Below are 18,520 nucleotides of genomic sequence, written 5' to 3' on the forward strand. Positions count from 1 at the left end.
GTCATAGTGAGGTGGGTGTCAGTCTTTTCTCCTGGGTAACAAGAGGCAGGATGAGAGGAAATGCCCTCAAGTTGCACCGAAGGAGGTTTAGATTAAATGTTTTGATTATCTTTTCCACAGAAAGATTTGTAAAGCATGTTGGAGTCACTATCCCTGGAGGTGTTAAAAAAAACCTGCGGATATGGCGCTTGAGGACGTGGTTTAATGGTGAACATGGCTGTGGTGCTGGGTTGACTGTTGGACTTAATGATCTTAAAGGTCTTTTCCAGCCTTAATTTTTCTATAGGCTTATGATCAAGTGCTTTTACAGGTCAAATGTATTTGTGACCTGCCTGAGACTGAAAAGAATATATTATGTGGGTTGTCTAAAATAAACACACGTGTGCACTCCTACACATACCTAATACAATATATTTAGTTTCAGACTATTTAAGTATGTACAAATGTTTTACTATATGTCCGTATACAGTAGTACTGGGAAAAACATCTGCACTTGGGTATCACTGAAATGACCTTTTTTTCCAGGCTTCTGGCTGAGAATGTTGATCAGCAGTCTGTATTTCTTCTTTCTTTAGACAAGTATATAAAAAAGTAAATAAATACTTTCTGTTACTGGACTAATATCTTTCAAGTAGATAAGCAGTGCTTACCTTCAATTTAATTTCAGCCAAAGTAATTGGCAAATGTAAGTATTCAGTTTGCATGTTTGTTGAAAAGAGGCAAAGTTTTATAATTACATGTGTTACAATGATTGTGCTCCTGGGCTAACAAAGAAAGAAGTAGAGACACACCATCAAAGCCAAGATGAAATTGTCTTATTCATATGCCTGAGGGCTTTCCTCTCTAGGTTTTGTGACAAAGGCAAGTTAGGAACTGTCTCAACCCCTTTTGTGTCTATACAGGCATACATCTGTCTTGAGTCAATTATTGCCGTAAATCTCAGGCCTGAAGCTCAAGCTAAGCAGCGAAACTGCAGTCACAGGCCCCTCCTGAGCTAGTGCAGCTGTTCATTCCACCGTGGTCCCTGCTCGCAGACAGCTGCTATTCAGTGGTGCGATGGTTCGCAGTAAAACTGCTCTGCACCCTGCGGTTCTGGGGTGAAATATTGCAAGCGGTGGATCCGACTGTGATCTCCGAGATTTCAGATTAATGAAATAGACTGATTTGCAGTCTATTATTCAGGCACTAGATGTCTCCATGAGCTATAAGCACACCATTTTGGCTATGCTTACTATGCTTTAAACAAAGAGGAAATCGCTGGAGGCAGAGTTAGTAGGTCATAGACATACAAGTGAGTTATCACTTTGACTTCATCTGTTTGGAATATTCCCAAGAAAATAACTATGTTGGGAAATGCTTGTATTTCCCGAAGCATTTCTTTGAAGTATCTTGGATCCGATCAGGGTGCGGCTTTTTACTTCTTTTTTTGGTGAATTTTTTTTTTTTTTTTTTTTTTTTTTTTAACTGGCTCATTAGTAATGAGTGTGGCCCAACCTTGCTGCACGGAAATGGTGGGAGGTCCCAAACTTAAGAGAAGCCCGTTGTCAGCTTTACATCAAAGCCGGCAGCCTGCGGTTAAAGTGCCCTGGGGCTTCACAGTCCTTCTTGAATGTCTATATCAATTGATGCTCTTTGCTGTGTAACAGCTACTGGCAGGGGCTCCCTGACATTCAAAACGTTTTGGGGTTTAGTTTGATTTTACTTAAAAAACATAAAGAACTCGAAACAAAATTAAAACAAAGAAAAACAAATCAGAAAGCGGAATCAGGTTCTCCCGTCAGCTCCTTCCCCTGGTCAGGCTGCCCGGACTCCAGCTGCCGTAAGTAACTTTGTTCAGCCTGTACGGACAGGCACCGCGTGTCTCTTGTCTCTGCTACTGTCGCCTGCCGCGCGCTCCGGGTGTCCCTGCATCTCTCCCCGCTGTCCCTCCGGGACAGCCCGCCGTGTCTTCCCCGGCTGCCGCCTAGCTCTCGAACCTCGCGCACCTCTCACACCGCCCAGGCAGCACCTGCTCGTTCATTCCGTGGAATTATTATTATTATTACTGTTATTATTATTATTACTGTTATTGTTATTATTACTACAACTACTGTTGTTATTACTTCAACAAGGACATCGGCATCTAACTCTCTGTCCAGTACTCGAGCTGTAAATCAGCTCTTCTCCACGCTGCCCAGAAGAGAGCCGCAGGTTAGGGCACGGATACAAAGTACCCCCTGCCTCCTCTTTGCCCCCAGGCCCGGGCGGTGCAGGAGGCGGCACCTGGTTCCCGGCAGCGGCGGAGGGCCGGAGGGATGCAGTCCCGCGGGGCAGCGCCAGGGCCGGGCCGGGCCGGGCAGCGCGGCGCCCGGCGGAGCGCCGAGCGGAGGCGCGGCCGGGCCGGGCGAGGGGCGGGGGGCGGCCCCGCTCCTCCCCCGGCGCGGGGGCGGCGGGAGCGCGGGAGGCGGGGCCGCGGCGGCGGGGCGCAGCCGCCTCCGCTCGGGGCCCGCGATCTGGGTCGCCCCGCGGGGGTTGCGGCCGCTGCCAATTGCGTAAGGGCGGCAGCCGAGGCGGGGAGCGGCGGAGTTGGCGAGCAGCCGGCGGCCTCCCGCCGTGTCCGGGGCGGGGAGCGCTATGCCGCCGCCCTGAGCGCGCCGCCGCGCCGGGCCCAGGTGAGAGCGCGCCCGGCCCGGCCGGGGCCAGCGCGGGGCCGGGCCGGGCCGGGGCGGCTGGGGCGCGGGCCGGGCCGCTGCGCCCGGCCGGCAGGGCTCCGCCGCGCCGGTCCTTTTGTTCCCGGGGCCGGCGGGAGGGGAGGGACGGAGGGAGCGGGGGCGGCAGCAGCCGGCGGCGGGGCGGGAGGGCCGGCGGCGGGCGCGGCCGCCCTGAGGAGCCGCCCGGCGGCCGCGCGTGCCCGGCAGGTGTGGGTCTGGGGCCGCTGCGCGGGGCCGCGGCAGGTGCGGCGGCGGGGCCGCGCTCCCGGGACCGCGCCTTTGTTGGCGCGCCCGGTCCGATGCTGCCGGGATCGCGGTGGGGAGCGACCGGGCTCGGGTCCGCATCGCGGCGTGACTGCGCTGGGACTCGTCACAGGCATCCCCGAGTGCTTGGGCTGTCGTGGAGTGGCCTTCCAGTCCTTGTGATTGATCACCAACAGCTGCTTGGCTTGCCCAGGGGCGCGGAAGACACAGTGAGAGTTGTACATCATCGCAGCCCCTCTAAGAAAGGAGGAGGTGCAGCGATCAATCCTCTGCATTTGCGATACATCAGAGCTTAGATGAAGGCTAAAGGCTTCAAGGCTGAAGATGCTAGCTTGTTTGTATTTTACATGTGTATTTACTGACACAGTTTTCTCAAAAGGGAAGAGATTTTATATTTCGGGATAGTTCTAAAAAACAAAATAGCAGCTGTGTCTCGACAAAGACAATGTAATAAGGGGGATAAAGTAGTACTTCATATTTTTGTGTGGCATTAGTCTTGTTTTCATGAATCTCGGGAGAAGATTTGCAGCAGCTTAGCTACTGATGTGAAATAGCCCACGGGTAGCGGTGAGGAGGAGGGAGGTTCATCTTTGTTCTTAGGAGTCTACAGCTCTTCGAGGTGCTTTGTCTGCACAGATCCTGCGCACTGCCTGCACAAATGTGAAGTCTTCTGCCAGATCAAGTTTGTTGGGGCTGCTCCTCCTGCACTCTGTCTACTAATACAGCATCCAGCAGACTGTATGCCAGGGAATTGAGCTAGGCAAAGAGGCCGGAGAAATAAGTTACATGTAAAGCACAAGAAATGTCCCCAGATACAAAGGAATTCAGGAAGAAGAAAATGAGTGTGAAGGGGAAGAGGACAAAGACAATGGGGTCTTGTGAGACCCTGTGGTAAAATGAGAGTGTGTTCTGAAGTTCAGCCTATGATCTCAACAGGAGCTGTGGTATGTGCTGTTTTGAGATGGGGAAATATGTTTTCCAATGGCACACTGTGGGTTTTTTTAATTACAAATATTAGTGCATTACCCGCACAGTATTTTGTGGTTAAAGTGATGTTGAGAATTAGCTGGAAGCTTATAGCCAGTTCATCTGACTTGTTGCTAGTTGTTAGAGATGCTAACTAGTAGAAGGCAGTGGCCCCTGTGTGTAAAAACTATTGCTTTCAGAAGGCCTTATGAAATCCACTGAAGGTTTCCTAGCTGTAACAGGTCCTGTGACTGGAACTTGCCATTTGATGGTACAGATCACTTTTATTCCAAGTTGACAAACTAGGGGACCAAAAAAGGTTGTTTTTCCTCTGAGGCATGAATATAAAAATAGGTAGAACGCAAGCTGTGGGACTACCTTGGTTATTTTGCAGCTTTTTTTTTTTTTTTTTTTTTTTTTTTTGCATTGAGTTGATACATATTTAAGCAGCTCGTACTTCAAAGGAAGTAAGGAGGTTTTATTTCCTTAAGTAATGACAGGGTGCAGTAGGACAGGTGCTTTCCAATCTTATTTAAATACTTCCAAACAGCATTCTTACCACCAAGGCTGCGGAGAAATGTGTGCATGGCTTGGACAGTTAGGACTAGAAATGCTTTTTAATTATGGATAACTTTTAATGTGCTTCAAATACAAAGCACAATCATTAACTTCCTTTATTTATATGTCCAGTGTGTTTCAGAAAAGTTTTATTGAACAGTTTTAGTGTACTGTTTTTGTGTTTTGAGGTAAGTCAGTTCAGCTTCTTGCTGTGAAAGTCTTGTTTGCAGAAAATGAGCAGTGACTCAGTTTTGTTTATGTTACGTGTTGAATAGGAGGGAGCTGTTTGCTTTTTTACCTGTGGGAAGGCTCTGACTACTCTCTGTGCTAGGATTGGAGCTCCATCTGTGCTTGATTCTGCCTTGTACCAGAGCTGGTGGGGGGCAGGGAGGAGAGGGAGCCTGGGTCCCACTGTCTGCTGGAGGCTGATGCTGCAGCCACCACAGCTGTAAGGGCACACCTCTTCTACCTCTGCCCTGCAGCTGGAGGAGCTGCATGTGTCTGATGGGTCACATCATGCATGACTTCAAGGAAACTTGTCCCACAGTGCTTTTGATGAATTGTTCTTCACCTTCTATGTGCCTGCACCAGTGATTTAAAAACTTCAGACAGAAATCTGTGGGAAAATTGTCGCCTAGTAAATCTTTCTTTTTGTATATTAAAAAATTAAATCATAGGCATGTAATCTGATGTGTATAGGTAAGGTTCATGCTTTGCATTAATAAGGCTGTTCTGTAGAATCACCTATGGTATGCATCAAAACGTGATTACAATCTGTGTTGTAAATTGCAGCTTCTTGTTTGGAGTCAAATTGTGATTAGACTTGATATATTCTCAGCTTATTTTACCAAAAGTGATTTCACTACTGATTTAATGGAGGTATTATTGGCAATATAAATGGGAAGGAGTTATTTGTAGATGTGGGTGTAGAAATCCACAGAAATATTTTCTTGGAATAGTAATACTGAGAAAGAAAGTGGAAAAGGAGTTGGAAAGTTGAGCAAAGATGTGAGGGGGAAAAGTGATGTATTTGCCAATATGGAAAGAAAATACTGAAGGCATTAAAGAAAGCATAATTTAGAACTTGTAACTGATTTTATTGCTTTGTTGTGAAGTAGGTGAACAGAAGGGTAAGTGCTAGTAGCTCTTTTATCTTTTTTGACTCATGGGATTAAGAAAAACATGTCAAAAAGAGTAGTGCAGTCATGTAGGATGACTAGCTATACCTGGCAGGATGTTGCAGTACTTGGAGTAGGGTGCAGAGTTCTCGGAGTTTCCTAGAATGGAATTCACTGTAGTAAGCCAAAATATGAGTGTAGCCACCAGCTCAGCAGAATGCATACTTAACGGTGGATTACAGGGCTTTGTTTTGCTGTTTGAAGATTGAGAATTTGCCATTTTGAGATCCTAAATAAGCTGTTTGTTTTTTTTTTTTTAATGTAAAAATAAAATTATAGCATGTTGTTTTCTTTTATAAAATTGTACAAGCATATCATGCTGTGTAAGTTCAGTCACTGTTCCTTTTTCACCAGGCTCTCAGCTCATGTGCTTCTGTGATTTCTGAGAGACTCTAGAGCCATGGGTAGTGTTGCCATTGCGATATGCACACAATTTATTATTTTTTAGTTCATCAGTAGAATCTCTTTTCACAAGATCTTGTGCCTTCATGCATTAGCTGTTTTGTGCTCTACCCTTCAGCTAGATTGCCACTGTTCCTACGGCAAAATGAAAATCGTGCTCTGTTCCAGCTACTGTGTACCAGTTTGGCATGTTAATGTAAGCGATCAGGTAAAGGTGTATTTTCTGTTGCTGAACTCAGCAGGCAGTTACAGTGGCTTAGAGGAGGAGAGATGATTTTGGAAAAGTGAAGGTGAAAGACATTTAAATGAGGTCTTAAAGCATAGTAGAAGAGTGGCCACATCACGTTAGGAAAGTGTCCATCCTGGCAATTACCCCGTGTCTGACAGTGGTGAGTAATAGTCATCTGGTGAAGCTTCTGTATTGTGATGCCACTGCTTCCAGTTTGTATTTCAAGGACTTCCTAAACTCGAGGCAGTGTTATTTATCCAAGAATCCTGAAGTATTTCACTTCTGCAACTTTGTTGCACTCTGAACTTACTTAAATTCTTGAAGTCCAAAGCATATAGTACGGATTCAAGTTCAGAGACTTCTGTGCCAGCTTTTTTATTTATTTTTTTTTTTAATTTGGATTTTTACCTACCATTTTATTCAGGTTCCCTAAGGTGAATGTGGCAAATCATCACTTTCCTGTGAAAGTTGTTGACTTAAGTGTAGTTATTTATTTACTTAAAAGTGGGCTTGTACTTTGATGCATCACTAAGCTGAGGCCAAAGCGTTCTCTAAACTAACCCTCACAATGTTCCTGTGAGGCTAGTGACCACTTCTTTTCCTCATGTTACAGGCTTGGGGCCCAATAATCTGTGACTCATGCAGCAAGCTAATGGCAAATGCAAATGCTAATGGCAAATGGTGACTAAAATGCAAGTTTCCACTCTTGATCTCTCATACAAATTATTAAACATTTCATTTCTGAAAGTGGAGCAGTAAAACAATTCCATTCATTTTGCCTGTATTTCCTAGTGTGTTCTTGGATGTGCTATATTTAAATTGTCGATAATTCACTTGTTTCTGCATGGCTTCCTCCAGCAGAATATTCTGTTTTTTAAACATTGAATGAAAAACAGAATAGACCTCCTCAATTTATAAGTAATTTATAAAGATAAACTGTCAAAAAGAAGCAAAGGGCAGGAAAATGGAATTCACTGGAAATGTCAGATACCATTTTTGATACATTGACTATAGTTTGCTGTGGCTGCTGGCTTATGTTTCTTTGTTTAAATGGCCAAAATCTGAAGCTACTGCAGTTCTGTTTAAGCAGACTGAAAATTGCAGTATCTTCTGGTTAATTTAGAATTCCTGAAAGCTTACAGGATGTTTGGCATCTAGGAAATGGAGAAAAACATGTCTCTGCATTTTCTGCAGTCAGATGTATCTCTGCTGCACTACAGAAATCCCTAAGTTTTGTACGTAAATTTTCTGTAAGATCAGATACTTCATCTGCTACATCAAGTGTTCTGTAGGTGAAATGAGGTGAGTACTGCAGAACTTAATCACACAAACTGTATGTGAAGAACAGAAGCCCAGTTGTCATCGAGGCAGGGAACCATTTTTCTTGTACAAATACCCTCTGGTCTTTGTCACATCCTTAATGGTGATCTGCAGAACACCTGCACGAGAGGGTAGAAATGAAATTCATGGCTCTTCTGTGTGCTGTCAGCTATGGACATGAGAGTGGTTTTACTTGCCCATAATTTCGTACTTATTCCCACAGACAAATTCTATTCCAGAGTGTCTATTTACCTCTTTACTGTGGAATACAATCTTTTCACCATCCTCTCCCCCTCACCTCATCATACTTTCTAATCCACAGATAATAGCTTAATTGTTTTGCATATCACCTAAACAGTAAATAGCAAATAGTCCAATTTTCCCTACTTTTATAAGTTTGAAATTTCTTCTGAACTGGAGAGAGGCTTGTGTTCTCCAAGATTTCATTAGACCAATTGATGAAGATTATTTTTATCTATAGGCCTTCTATACTGTAAATATAATGCATGCTTTCAGGTCTGTCTCCTGATGTGTGGTATTGAAGTGGTTCTGTGATTCTGTACTTTGAAAGATTTGGCTTAAGAAATATGGACCTTGGCTCAGAGAGTTTCCAGTGGTTGTGTATCATGCAATTTTACATGTTTTTTACGTGCCAAGAAATTCACTAAAAACTAGTTGCAACACAGGAAATTAAAAAAATCTACTGCAATAGAGCTTATCTTTTAAGTTTTGAAACTTTTACCATTCTTATATCTCTGTTTCTTGCCAATTTTTGCTCTAACTTTCTTCTGAAAGTGCTGAGCATGGGAAAAAACTTGGAGGCATGCAGTAAACAGTGTATGTGTCTACATGTCAGAGTTTTTACAGGTTTTTTTTAACTCATCTGAGCTTTTTCGAGCTGTTCTAAATATTGTCATTTATAAGAGTTACATTACTGTAGCAGTGCATTTTTACCTTGCACATATTCTTCCCAGCTTTCATACATGGGTGGAAAAGTAGGTTCCTTCCAACATGCTATCTGTTGTCTTAGTGAATAGGTGTAACTTTGAAATGAGAAAGGAGGAAAATATGTGGAACCAGAAAGGAAAGCATGTCAGTACCCTGTTTGGAATTGCTCTTACCGGTGAGGTTGAGATTTGTTGAACTGGGGACTTCAAGACACTTGAAGCATTGAAATTTGTATTTCTGTTGTAGTTGACCAACTTGGTCTGTAAGGGTGTGCACATCATGCTTTTCTCACTGCTCTTTGGTTTTATACCAGACAAGTGCAGGAAAGCAGTAATAACTTTTGTGGTACAGAGTCACTAGGTTGCAAGAAACCTTCGAGATCATTGAAGGGCCCTACCACCTTCCCTAAACCATGGTACCTAGTCCCACATTCAGTCTTTTTTTTAAACACATCCAGGGATGGTGACTCCACCACCTTCCTGGGCAGACAATTCCACTACTTCATCACTCTTTCCATAAAAAACTTTTTCCTAATATCCAACCTAATTTTCCCTTGGCATAGCATGAAACTGTGTCCTCTGGTTCTGTCAGTGCTGCCTGGTGAAAGAGACCAACCCCACCTGCCCACAGCCATCTTTCAGGAAGTTGTAGAGTGTGTTAAGGTCACCTCTGAGTCTCCTTTTCTCCAGGCTGAACAACCCCAGCTCCCTCAGCCACTCCTCATAGGATTTGTGTTCCAAGCCCCTTACCAGCCTTGTTGCCTCATCTGAACACGCTCAAGTGTCTCAACATCCCCCCTGAACTGAGGGGCCAGAACTGGACACAGCACTCCAGATGCAGCCTCATCAGTGCCAAGTACAGGGAAAGAACGACCTCTCTGCTCCTGCTGGCCACACTATTCCTGATACAGGCCAGGGGCCATCAGCCTTCTTGGCCACCAGGGCACAGGGCTGGCTCATGTTCAGCAACACCATCCCCAGCCTGCAACACTGCATGGGGTTTTTGTGGCTAAAATGCAGGACTCAGTGCTTGGATTTCTTAAACTTCATCCTTTTGGACTCTGCCCATCTATCCAGCTGTTCCAGGTCTCTCTGCAGAGCCCTCCTGCCTTCCAACAGGTCAACACACGCTCCCAGCTTAGTGTCATCTGCATGGGGAAATAATTCTTTGTGTATGTGTTGTTTTCCTCCACCCTTTGCTCAGTCTTTTCCTTAGCAGGAATTATATACTCCGAGACTAGACAGTGTAGTAATAGGTCAGCACTAGAGCTGGTGGTGTTTGATGGCCTAGATCAACACAAGTATGTAATTTCTTCTGGTTTGTCTTTTTTTTTTTTTATTTTTAAGACCTGTGATCCTTAAAATATGCCTGAAGAGAAGCATTAATTTCTTTGCACTGCATGAAGTAAGTAGACTTTCTTTACAATGTTTTCAGATGGTGCAGGTGTGGGAGTTTTTTAGCATATTTGACACTTAGCATTTGACAACATGGAAGTGTAAAATATCTTGGTATTTTTCTCACTTTTTGAGTGACGTTTAAGTTATCTGGTAAAATAAGCCAATTTCTTCCCAGTAAATCAGCCCCCAAATGAGTAATGGATAAGCATGTAATGGATAAGCATGCTGCTTGCTTCTGAGCACAAGAGTCATGTCTCAGGAGGTTCTTAGGTTATCCCCTGTTTGTACAGTGCATATGTTTCCAGTATCTGACTGTGTGGAACAACTCGGGCTTGTATGGGAGTGTGGTAGTGGCACAAGTTAAAAGTAGTGAAGGAATACTTGAGGAGATGGGAGATGTTGCAGCCTGTTCAGTGTCTCACTGCTGTCTGCCTGCTGGGGTTTGCTGTCCACATCTGCTTGCTCAATTGCCCTGTAGACATATCCAGGCTTGCAGGCATTCACTGTTTTCATTTGGAAGCTGAGCAAAATAAACCTTTTAAATTTTTTTTTTTTTTTTTTTTTTTTTTTTTTTTTTTTTTTTTTTTTTTTTTTTTTTTTTTAAATTTAAGGTGGTTTAAGCTGGGTTGGCTGATGTGACCAGTATAAGTACTTGTTTGCTTGCTCATGCTGTAGGAAGGGGTGCCTGAGCAGAGACCTGGATTGCGTGGAGTTGCACTACTCTTGCTAAAGAGCGATATGCAGATAGTGCAGTCATCCAGCAGATGGGTGGCAATGAATTATATGAGATACTCCAGATACATTGTAGGCTGAAGGATCTGAGACACTCCAGCTGAGTCTGTGCCATTGGAAGCTTCCCTCTTACTCATGGGCTGGAAGCACATGCTTGAGTGTGGCTCTGACTAAAAGCTGTGTTGAATAATGGATTTTAAATCTTGCATAATACTCTGTTGAAAGCTGACGTGCAAGAAGTTTGGGAATAGTGAGACAGCAGTATTCGTAAATGTCATGACAAATAACACATTGGTACTCATAGAACTGTATAATAGACCTGTGTATAAATGTTAGGTAATTGGTTGTATATGGTGTGAAAACTTTTGAAAGCGCTCCAAATCAAGCTGCAAAGTAAAATATGGCACCATTCTGTGTACCACAATACAACTGCAAAAGTGAGAGGTGTTCTTTCTGGGGCTGACCATCAGGAAGAGATGACCAGATCATGAGTTCCTTTAGGAGACTACAGCTTAGGCAGAGGTCAAAGGGAAACATGTGAAAATTCAGATGCATAGAAACTTTCAAGCAAATTTTTGTTTGGGTATTTTGTTCTGTATTTTACTCTGTAAATGCATTAGCAGAGTAAAACTTGTCCTTTATTTGTGACACACAAACTGTATTTGTGCAGCCAGCATTCTCTGGGGCATAACTGGCCATACAGACAATTACTATGTGTGCTGAAGGCTTCCACAGAGTGGAAATAAACAAGCCAATAATTTGAATCAGATTATCAGTCTGTCTTTCAAAAAAAGCTAGTAGCTGCTTTACAGGATAGAAGAGATCCTTTTTCAGCTGGCGAATTTCAGATAACACATGAAGAGGGAAGGAAGTATTGCAATGGTTACTCTTGTTGTAATGGGAAAATATATGGTGGGTCTTTAAAATGTGCTAAGTATCTCCTTATTGACTTAGTTTAATTATTTTCATTTTGTCATGGGTAAGACAGAAATTCTACTGTCTCTTTCCCACTCATCCTCGGGGTGACCTGTGTTTTTACTTGAGTGGGATAGTTGGAAACTTTTTGCAGTTGCCAAAATGAGGTTTGCAAACAAAGCAGAATGCTTTGTGTGACACAAAATATGCTTGAAATATGACACAAGTGTTTCCAATGGCTGTGCAATAAGTGCTTTTTGTTTGGTTTTTTTGTTATTTCTTTAGAGGCCTGGCAGTACTTTAGGAGAACTTGGTGGGAAGAATAGTGGGAAAATTATTTTGTAAAACTATTTCAAGTCTTCCATAGCCAATATGGATTCAGTTGATATAGCTGAGTAGTTACAAGACTCTTTAACTGTTGTTATTACTCTATAATGAACACTGTAGTAATTTCCTCAGTGTCACAGAAAAATGTCCTAACTGAAAAATTAACCAAGTTTAAGAAATTGGGGTTTCAAGCCATTGAAAAAAGTCATCTCAATACTGAATCAGATTTCAGCTTTTAATACCACATCTAAAACATAGAAATTAATTTCACTGCTGAGAGGTGATAAGCTGAGTGTAAAAGCACATGAGGTTAAAGCAAAGTGTTCCATAGTGCATGTAACAGGTTGGGCAGTTAAGTTAAGAGGAGAGGATTAGGTTTGTCAGAGAACAAAAAGGAGAATGCTGAAAATTAATTAGTTATAATGAACAGGTGCAAGAAGTGCTTCTGGAGGACTTGGAATAATTTTTGCACTCTGGAATAGCTACTCCAGTTAATGTTTCAGTGCCTTCATTGTCATTGTGCGTACATCTGGAGATGTATTGTCTCCCATGAAAGGGTAATCCAGCCTGTTCAATAGTAACAGCTCTTTTTCCTTGAAACAGTGAAGTATCAGATTTTGCAGCGTGTGGGACAAAGGGCTCCTTTACTTATTCTCAGAATAAGATTAGTTGACTCATTTGTCACATTTCTCCTTCATCGGCATGCCTGACACTTCAGAGTGTAGCTCAGATTTCCCTTTGTTAATGGAAGAGAAAGAGGATCTTTATACTCTTCCATTATTTGTAGTTCTTATTTTTCCAACCCTTTGCTGTTTAATGCACATGACTTATGCCTAAATCCCTTTCAGGATTTAGTTTCAAAAGTTAGGTTTCAGTTAACTGAGACTTAAGCATCCTTCTCAAATAATTTCATCTATGAGAAATGTTAACCATGGTTAGGAAAAAAAAATTATTACAGCCTTGTGCATACTCTGTACCACACTGCTGACTGGAAAACCAGAGAAAACAGTCAAATGCAGGTTGCTCTCTTAAGTTAGACAACTGTGATGAGTTAGAACTGCTGCTGAGGATGGGCCAGGCAGTAATGGCACTGGTACGCTTTCCTCTTGGTGTGCTTCAGAAGAAAGATGGAAACAATGCCTGTAACTGAAATAAAAGCAGCACTCACTTCTAGACAGTAGGCACAGAGATCCGGAGCAGTCATGTTGCTTCTAGGCTTTTGTCCAAATCCAGGCATCTCAGCAGAGAAAATCAGAAAAAAAGGTTTGCTGAATACGAGGTATGGTTTCTTAAAAAACCATTCATGATGCACCTTTACAAGCGTTTGAATCTTGCTGTGAGTAAATTAAGAGTTTGCTGGCTCTGTGCACCTCAGCTTATTAAAAGTGTTGGCTAAGTTACATCAGCATAATTAGAAATAAAGTAGAATTTGGTGTTTCAATTCAAACAGCTTTTAGGACTTCCAGTGTAGAAGACAGGCTTGTCTTTTTCAGCTTCTTTTCCATAAGGGAAAGTGAGGAGTTTGTTCAGCTTCTGTGTACAGAAAGAATACGTTTATTCTTTGCATAACTGTGGGGAAGCAGGGGTTGCTAGCTTTCTCATTGTTCATCTGATTTCTTAATGTCATAATACAAGTTAACCGTGAAAATACTTGTGAAAAATACCCACTGGAACTGTGAAGAAATGGTCTGTGCTGTACTGGGTTCCCACACCACATACTTTTGAGTTTAATTTTGTTGGACACATATGCTATTGTTCCATGCAGTTATATCGTGGCAAGCGACCAGTAAAACTGAGTAACAAATATTTTGTAAACAGTTGCAGCTTCAGCGGCTGCTCTTCACACATGGCTTAAAATTGCCTTTTGTTGTTTCTTTGTTTGTTTTATGCATTTTGACCTGTATTCTGAAATCCTGTCTCTTATCTTTTCCCTCTGTGTGTGTGTTCCAGTGACTTTATAACATGCAAGGCACTGATACCAGGGGGAGCTCCCCTGCATTCCTCCGTCCTCAGAACGGGAGCAGTCACAGGTCTTCGGGGTACGTCCCGGGGAGAATTGCCCCTCTCCGTCCCCCGCCGCCTTCGCAGAGCCATGCTGCAGCTGAATTTACCTCGGCGAGACAGGAAGCCCAGACAAGATTCCCGTCCTTGCCAGTGGAGCAGCACCGCCGGCAGGCAGAAGCCAACAGGCATAAAAATACTCTTATTTGCTCTGCCATTTCAAGCCTTTCACTTTTTGTTGCACTGGGAATTTTTTTGGGAATAGCTTCAAAATATGCTCCAGATGGTAAGTTCATTAAGGAAGTCATCCTAGAAGTTATGCTACCTGTGAGCATAACTCAATAATTCAGCATCAGGATTAATGTTGAAATCTAATAGGACACTCACAGTGATTTTAATGTCGAAGGAGGCAGAGACTGGGGGCAAAGATCAGCTCCTCTTTTTGTTATCAATGTTGTTTTGATTATGTATGGTTTGATTTACTTATATGAAACAGAAAGGAATAGCAGTAAGGCATAACAGTAAATAAAGATAATAATCTTTACTATTGATTTACTATTGGCGAGGGGAGAAAGAGGCATGAATGTTTTTTAAGCATAATTATTTTTATCTGCAGAAGCTGTCTCATAGATTCACAAATTGTAGGCAAAACTAAATCCTATCTATTTCTGCAGTAACTGAGGAAGATAGTAAAAAATGTTAAATTAAAATAATTTAAAAATCTCTGTGAACCTGTGCTAATAGTATGTATTTGTTTTGTTTATGTCCAAATTGAGCAGGGAACGTTTTTGATCTATAAGCCCCTATTTTTTGTTTTCAGCTAATTTTAGAAAACTGTTTTGAATTTGGAGAATCTCTGAAGTGTGTCTGTGGTTGTAAAGCCTTAATAGGTGATGTGAACACAAAGTGTACATCTCTCTAGCAAATTACTCCTAGAAGATGCTATGAGGTGCAGTTGCTAAATATTGGTGGTGAAGTTTGGAATGTGGGTTGTTTTGGCGAGTTTGGAGGTTTTGGCTGTTTTTAAGGTAGTAGTCAGGTTTCTGAAAGCTAAACAGAAATTTGAATTGAAACTGTTGGCTACTGTAATAACAGACTTTCAGAGGCTTTCGACATAGGAATTAAAAAGAAACTGTTTCCAAAGTCAGTGCAACACAGGCTGAACAAATCAGATAACCAACTGAGGATTTCAAATAGCAGTACAAAATAAATACACGTATACAGCTAAAGTGCTCTTGGTGATGGCTTGCTGAGATACCTCCTTGGGTGAAGTTACTGAGCTTTCCTAATAATTATGAAGGAAAATAACAAAACCTTAGGGACTAGTAAATGGAAGATTATTCCTCTGTTATACATTGCTTGTACACACATTGCTGGTAACAGGTAGATAAGCAGTAAGCACTTCCATTACAGACAAATTCCAGAGGAGACTGGAGGAAGACTTGCCCAGTTAACGCTCTGAAATACTTTGAAGTGCAGCCAGGCTCTTCTTGGTGCTCTTGTGCCAGAAATCGAGTTAATAAGAAGCTCCACCTTAATATGAGGAAGAATTTCTTTACTGCGTGCGTGACTGTGCACTGGAGCAGATTGCCCAGAGAGGCTGTGGAGTATCTCTCACTGGAGGTACTCCACAACTGTCTGGACACAATTCTATGCAGTCTGCTCTGGGATGACCCTGCTTAAGCAGGGAGTCTGGACCGGATTACCCACTGTGGTCCCTTCCAGTGTATTTATTCGGTGATACTGTGAAACCCTGACACAAGAGAAACTCCTTCAGGCACTAAGGAAAGCCTGGCTGATGTTTTAATCTTGCAGTATGGTTGCTGCAGAAACTCCCCAGAAGTTCCCCAGCAGGTTGAAATGTTAATGTGCATTAACATGTGCATAATAGCTCCGGCCCAAGCATGTGTAGTACTGCAGCAAACAACACAGGTGGCTGTTTAAAAAGCAGTGGAAGGAGTGTGACACTTGGTAGTAAATGCGCGTAAATTCTGAACTGCCACTCTACTTTCCCTGAAGGGAAGGTGCTGCTTGTCAGCATTTCTGTTCCTGCTTGTCAGCTGGTTCCTTTTTCCTCCTTGCTTCTGTATTCCTGACATCTACTCCTGACTCATCTAAGGAGTCCGGAACACTGGAGATCAGGGAGAGCAGTGGAAATGCAATTTACTTCCCCATTTCCCCGAGCTTCTGATGTGGGGTCAGAATGACAAGCTGGGGACATAGGGAAAAGTTCTTTACTCTTGCTGGACCTTGCTCAGGGGGTAAACAGGACCCTCAGAAAATTTAGCTTCCAAAGTCCGACAAACTTCTGCTGAGCTTAATATAACACTGATAACTTTCCTGGAGGCCTTAAAAATTCCAGACATGATGCCTAAACAAGCAGAAAATAACTATTTAGTTGTATCTTGAGAATTGTTCCCTACCTGTCTTTTTCTCCTTTCAAATTTCACGTGCTTGCTCCATGAGAGGTTCTAGCATTGTATTTTTTTTGGTGAGGCTACTTTCTTGTGGGTGGAATGGTGTACTTTTCCTCCACCACTTGCAGAAATTTTACTTCTCTCCCCTGGCTCTAATAGAGGCCACTAAACCTGAAGAAATGCTGACCCATTTTTGCAGAAATGTTTTGAGGCAGAGGCTTGACTTGAAAAACTTCCAACATTCGTGGCTAAATTTGGCAAGGTCAGCACCTAATGGTTTCTGATAGGTGCTTCTGTTTTTAGTTAACTTTAACTCTAAAGGCAGTAACTGTTATCTGTAAAATCTACTTGGTAATTTTGGAGATAACATATGGTGAAGTTCTAAATATTTGATGTTTTCAGGCAGCCCACTGCAATTGCTAAGGGAGAATTTCAAAATTTTGCTAAACACGTCTGATCTGCTTGCCAAAAAGGTTGACCCACTATGCCCCAAAAGCATGTTTATGCTACAGGAGTGCCTGTTTCTGATTCTAATGGCTTTCTTGCTGGATTGTAATGTACAATAGACATTAAAATGGTAATTTTTTTTAGTTACTGTTTTATACATCTTCTTTCTGATTCAGTAGAAAAATATACGGTCACTAGATCTGCTCTTCTGTGAATCACACTAAGCAGAAGTCAGCAGGTTGCTGACTCATGGTTTCCTCACACTGCCCTTTCCTACCAGCCAGGAAATAAGTGTTTCTTCACACTGCTTATGTATGTGGTGTCTGGGGAAAAGGGATTAGGAATGCTGCATGAGTCAGGCAGTAGACTTGCCTTTATCTGCTGAGTACTCAGCAAGTCTTGCTGATAGCAGTTCTTGCTTTTCAGCTTTCTTTCGTGTTGAATTACATTTTCTAAAAGCTGATCTTCATAGGATCATCCCAAAAGATTTTATTTTGTTTTTATTTTCATAATACTACTTGTATGCCTTCTGCCCTTTCTGCAACTTGCTAATTTTTCCCCACTGGTAGTCAAATCTTGGTTTATGTGGCTTTCCTGAGTTGGGAGGGATTTGAAATGTGGAGAGTTAATACCAAAGGAAAAAAACAAAAAAACATTTCTGTCAGCAAAACTAAGGCTGGCTTGTATTAAACTTGTGGATAGGTTTTGGCTTCTTTAGATGTTGCAAGAATGGACTATTTCTGATAGGTTTTGGCCTCCAAAGTAGTAGTTCAGAAGTGTGGGTGTTTCTTCAGAAGACAGGATATTAAAAGACTGCTTTGGCAGTTAACCTCAGTTGGCCCACTAACATGTTTATTTTGTCAACTTTTTGATTGTCTTTTGCATAGGAAAAATACTTTTACTACTTAATTTTTTTTTAATATTTAATTTTTGTAAGATAATCCAAGGAATATACTTTGCAGTTTTTGTAGTGTGTCTATGCTTCCACATTACTCAAATGCTCAATTAGCTAAAGAGGTGTGTGGTATAAATACAACATTGCTTTTGCCTGAAGTCTGTCATTTCTTGCTACTGTCTCTCTTCCTCTGGCCTTGTAGCTCATTTTCTAGCCTGAGTAGTTCCTCAGCTTTCACCAAGGACTATGTGTGTCTCTGCTGTCATGTAGTTTGTAGCCTGATATTTAAGCTGACTTCCTAAGGGATACAAATGTTTAAGTTAGACCCAAATGTCTCATCTCCTGGAAAACTACTCTAGCTGGTTTGGTTTCATATGAAATATGTTAAGGATGTCTTGACCCTCCTGCAGACTTCCACTGAAAGAATGATTTGAGTGCTTACAAGTAGGAAGGGGCAGGGTTGAGACCTTGAGGATGTGAGATACTTAGATTATTTACAACTATGTTAACCTAGTTAGCTGGCCTAAGGCTTCCAGTGCTCAGTGTGATTGCTCTCTATCTGACTGCATTCCACTTATCTCTTCTCATCTATTCTGGGTGATCTAATAAATAAAGAGAAAAATCAGATGGTGTTCCAAAGTATCTATGGTCAACAGTAGCTTAATTCAGTAAAAGAATGCTTTCCTCCCCTGAGACTTTAGCTATTTTCCCAGTGTCTTTTTGGCTAATTAGATACAATGACTGCAGTATTGAAAGCACAGCAGGATGTGGGCATCCTTTTTGGGTGACTGACCCTTTCTTACTTGTGTTCATCCTGATGCTGCCTTGATTGGT

General features: G+C 42.3%; 1 protein-coding gene across 2 annotated transcripts in view; it reads left to right on the forward strand.

Annotated features, from left to right (window-relative positions):
* Window positions 1–1,542: 1,542 nt before the first annotated feature.
* Window positions 1,543–18,520, forward strand: part of CEMIP2 (cell migration inducing hyaluronidase 2) — a 49,626-nt gene continuing 32,648 nt past the window's right edge. The window contains exons 1-2 of one of the 2 annotated variants that reach the window (XM_056513624.1): window positions 1,543–1,819; window positions 13,877–14,213. In XM_056513624.1, coding sequence (XP_056369599.1) covers window positions 13,889–14,213 — 325 coding nt within the window. In that variant the 5' untranslated portion in view covers window positions 1,543–1,819; window positions 13,877–13,888. Of the gene's footprint in view, window positions 1,820–2,471; window positions 2,652–13,876; window positions 14,214–18,520 lie in introns of those variants that run through there. The other variant, XM_056513623.1, reaches the window with a different exon arrangement.

The sequence above is a fragment of the Oenanthe melanoleuca genome, chromosome Z (genome assembly GCF_029582105.1).
Source record: "Oenanthe melanoleuca isolate GR-GAL-2019-014 chromosome Z, OMel1.0, whole genome shotgun sequence".
In the NCBI taxonomy this organism is placed as follows: Eukaryota; Metazoa; Chordata; class Aves; order Passeriformes; family Muscicapidae; genus Oenanthe; species Oenanthe melanoleuca.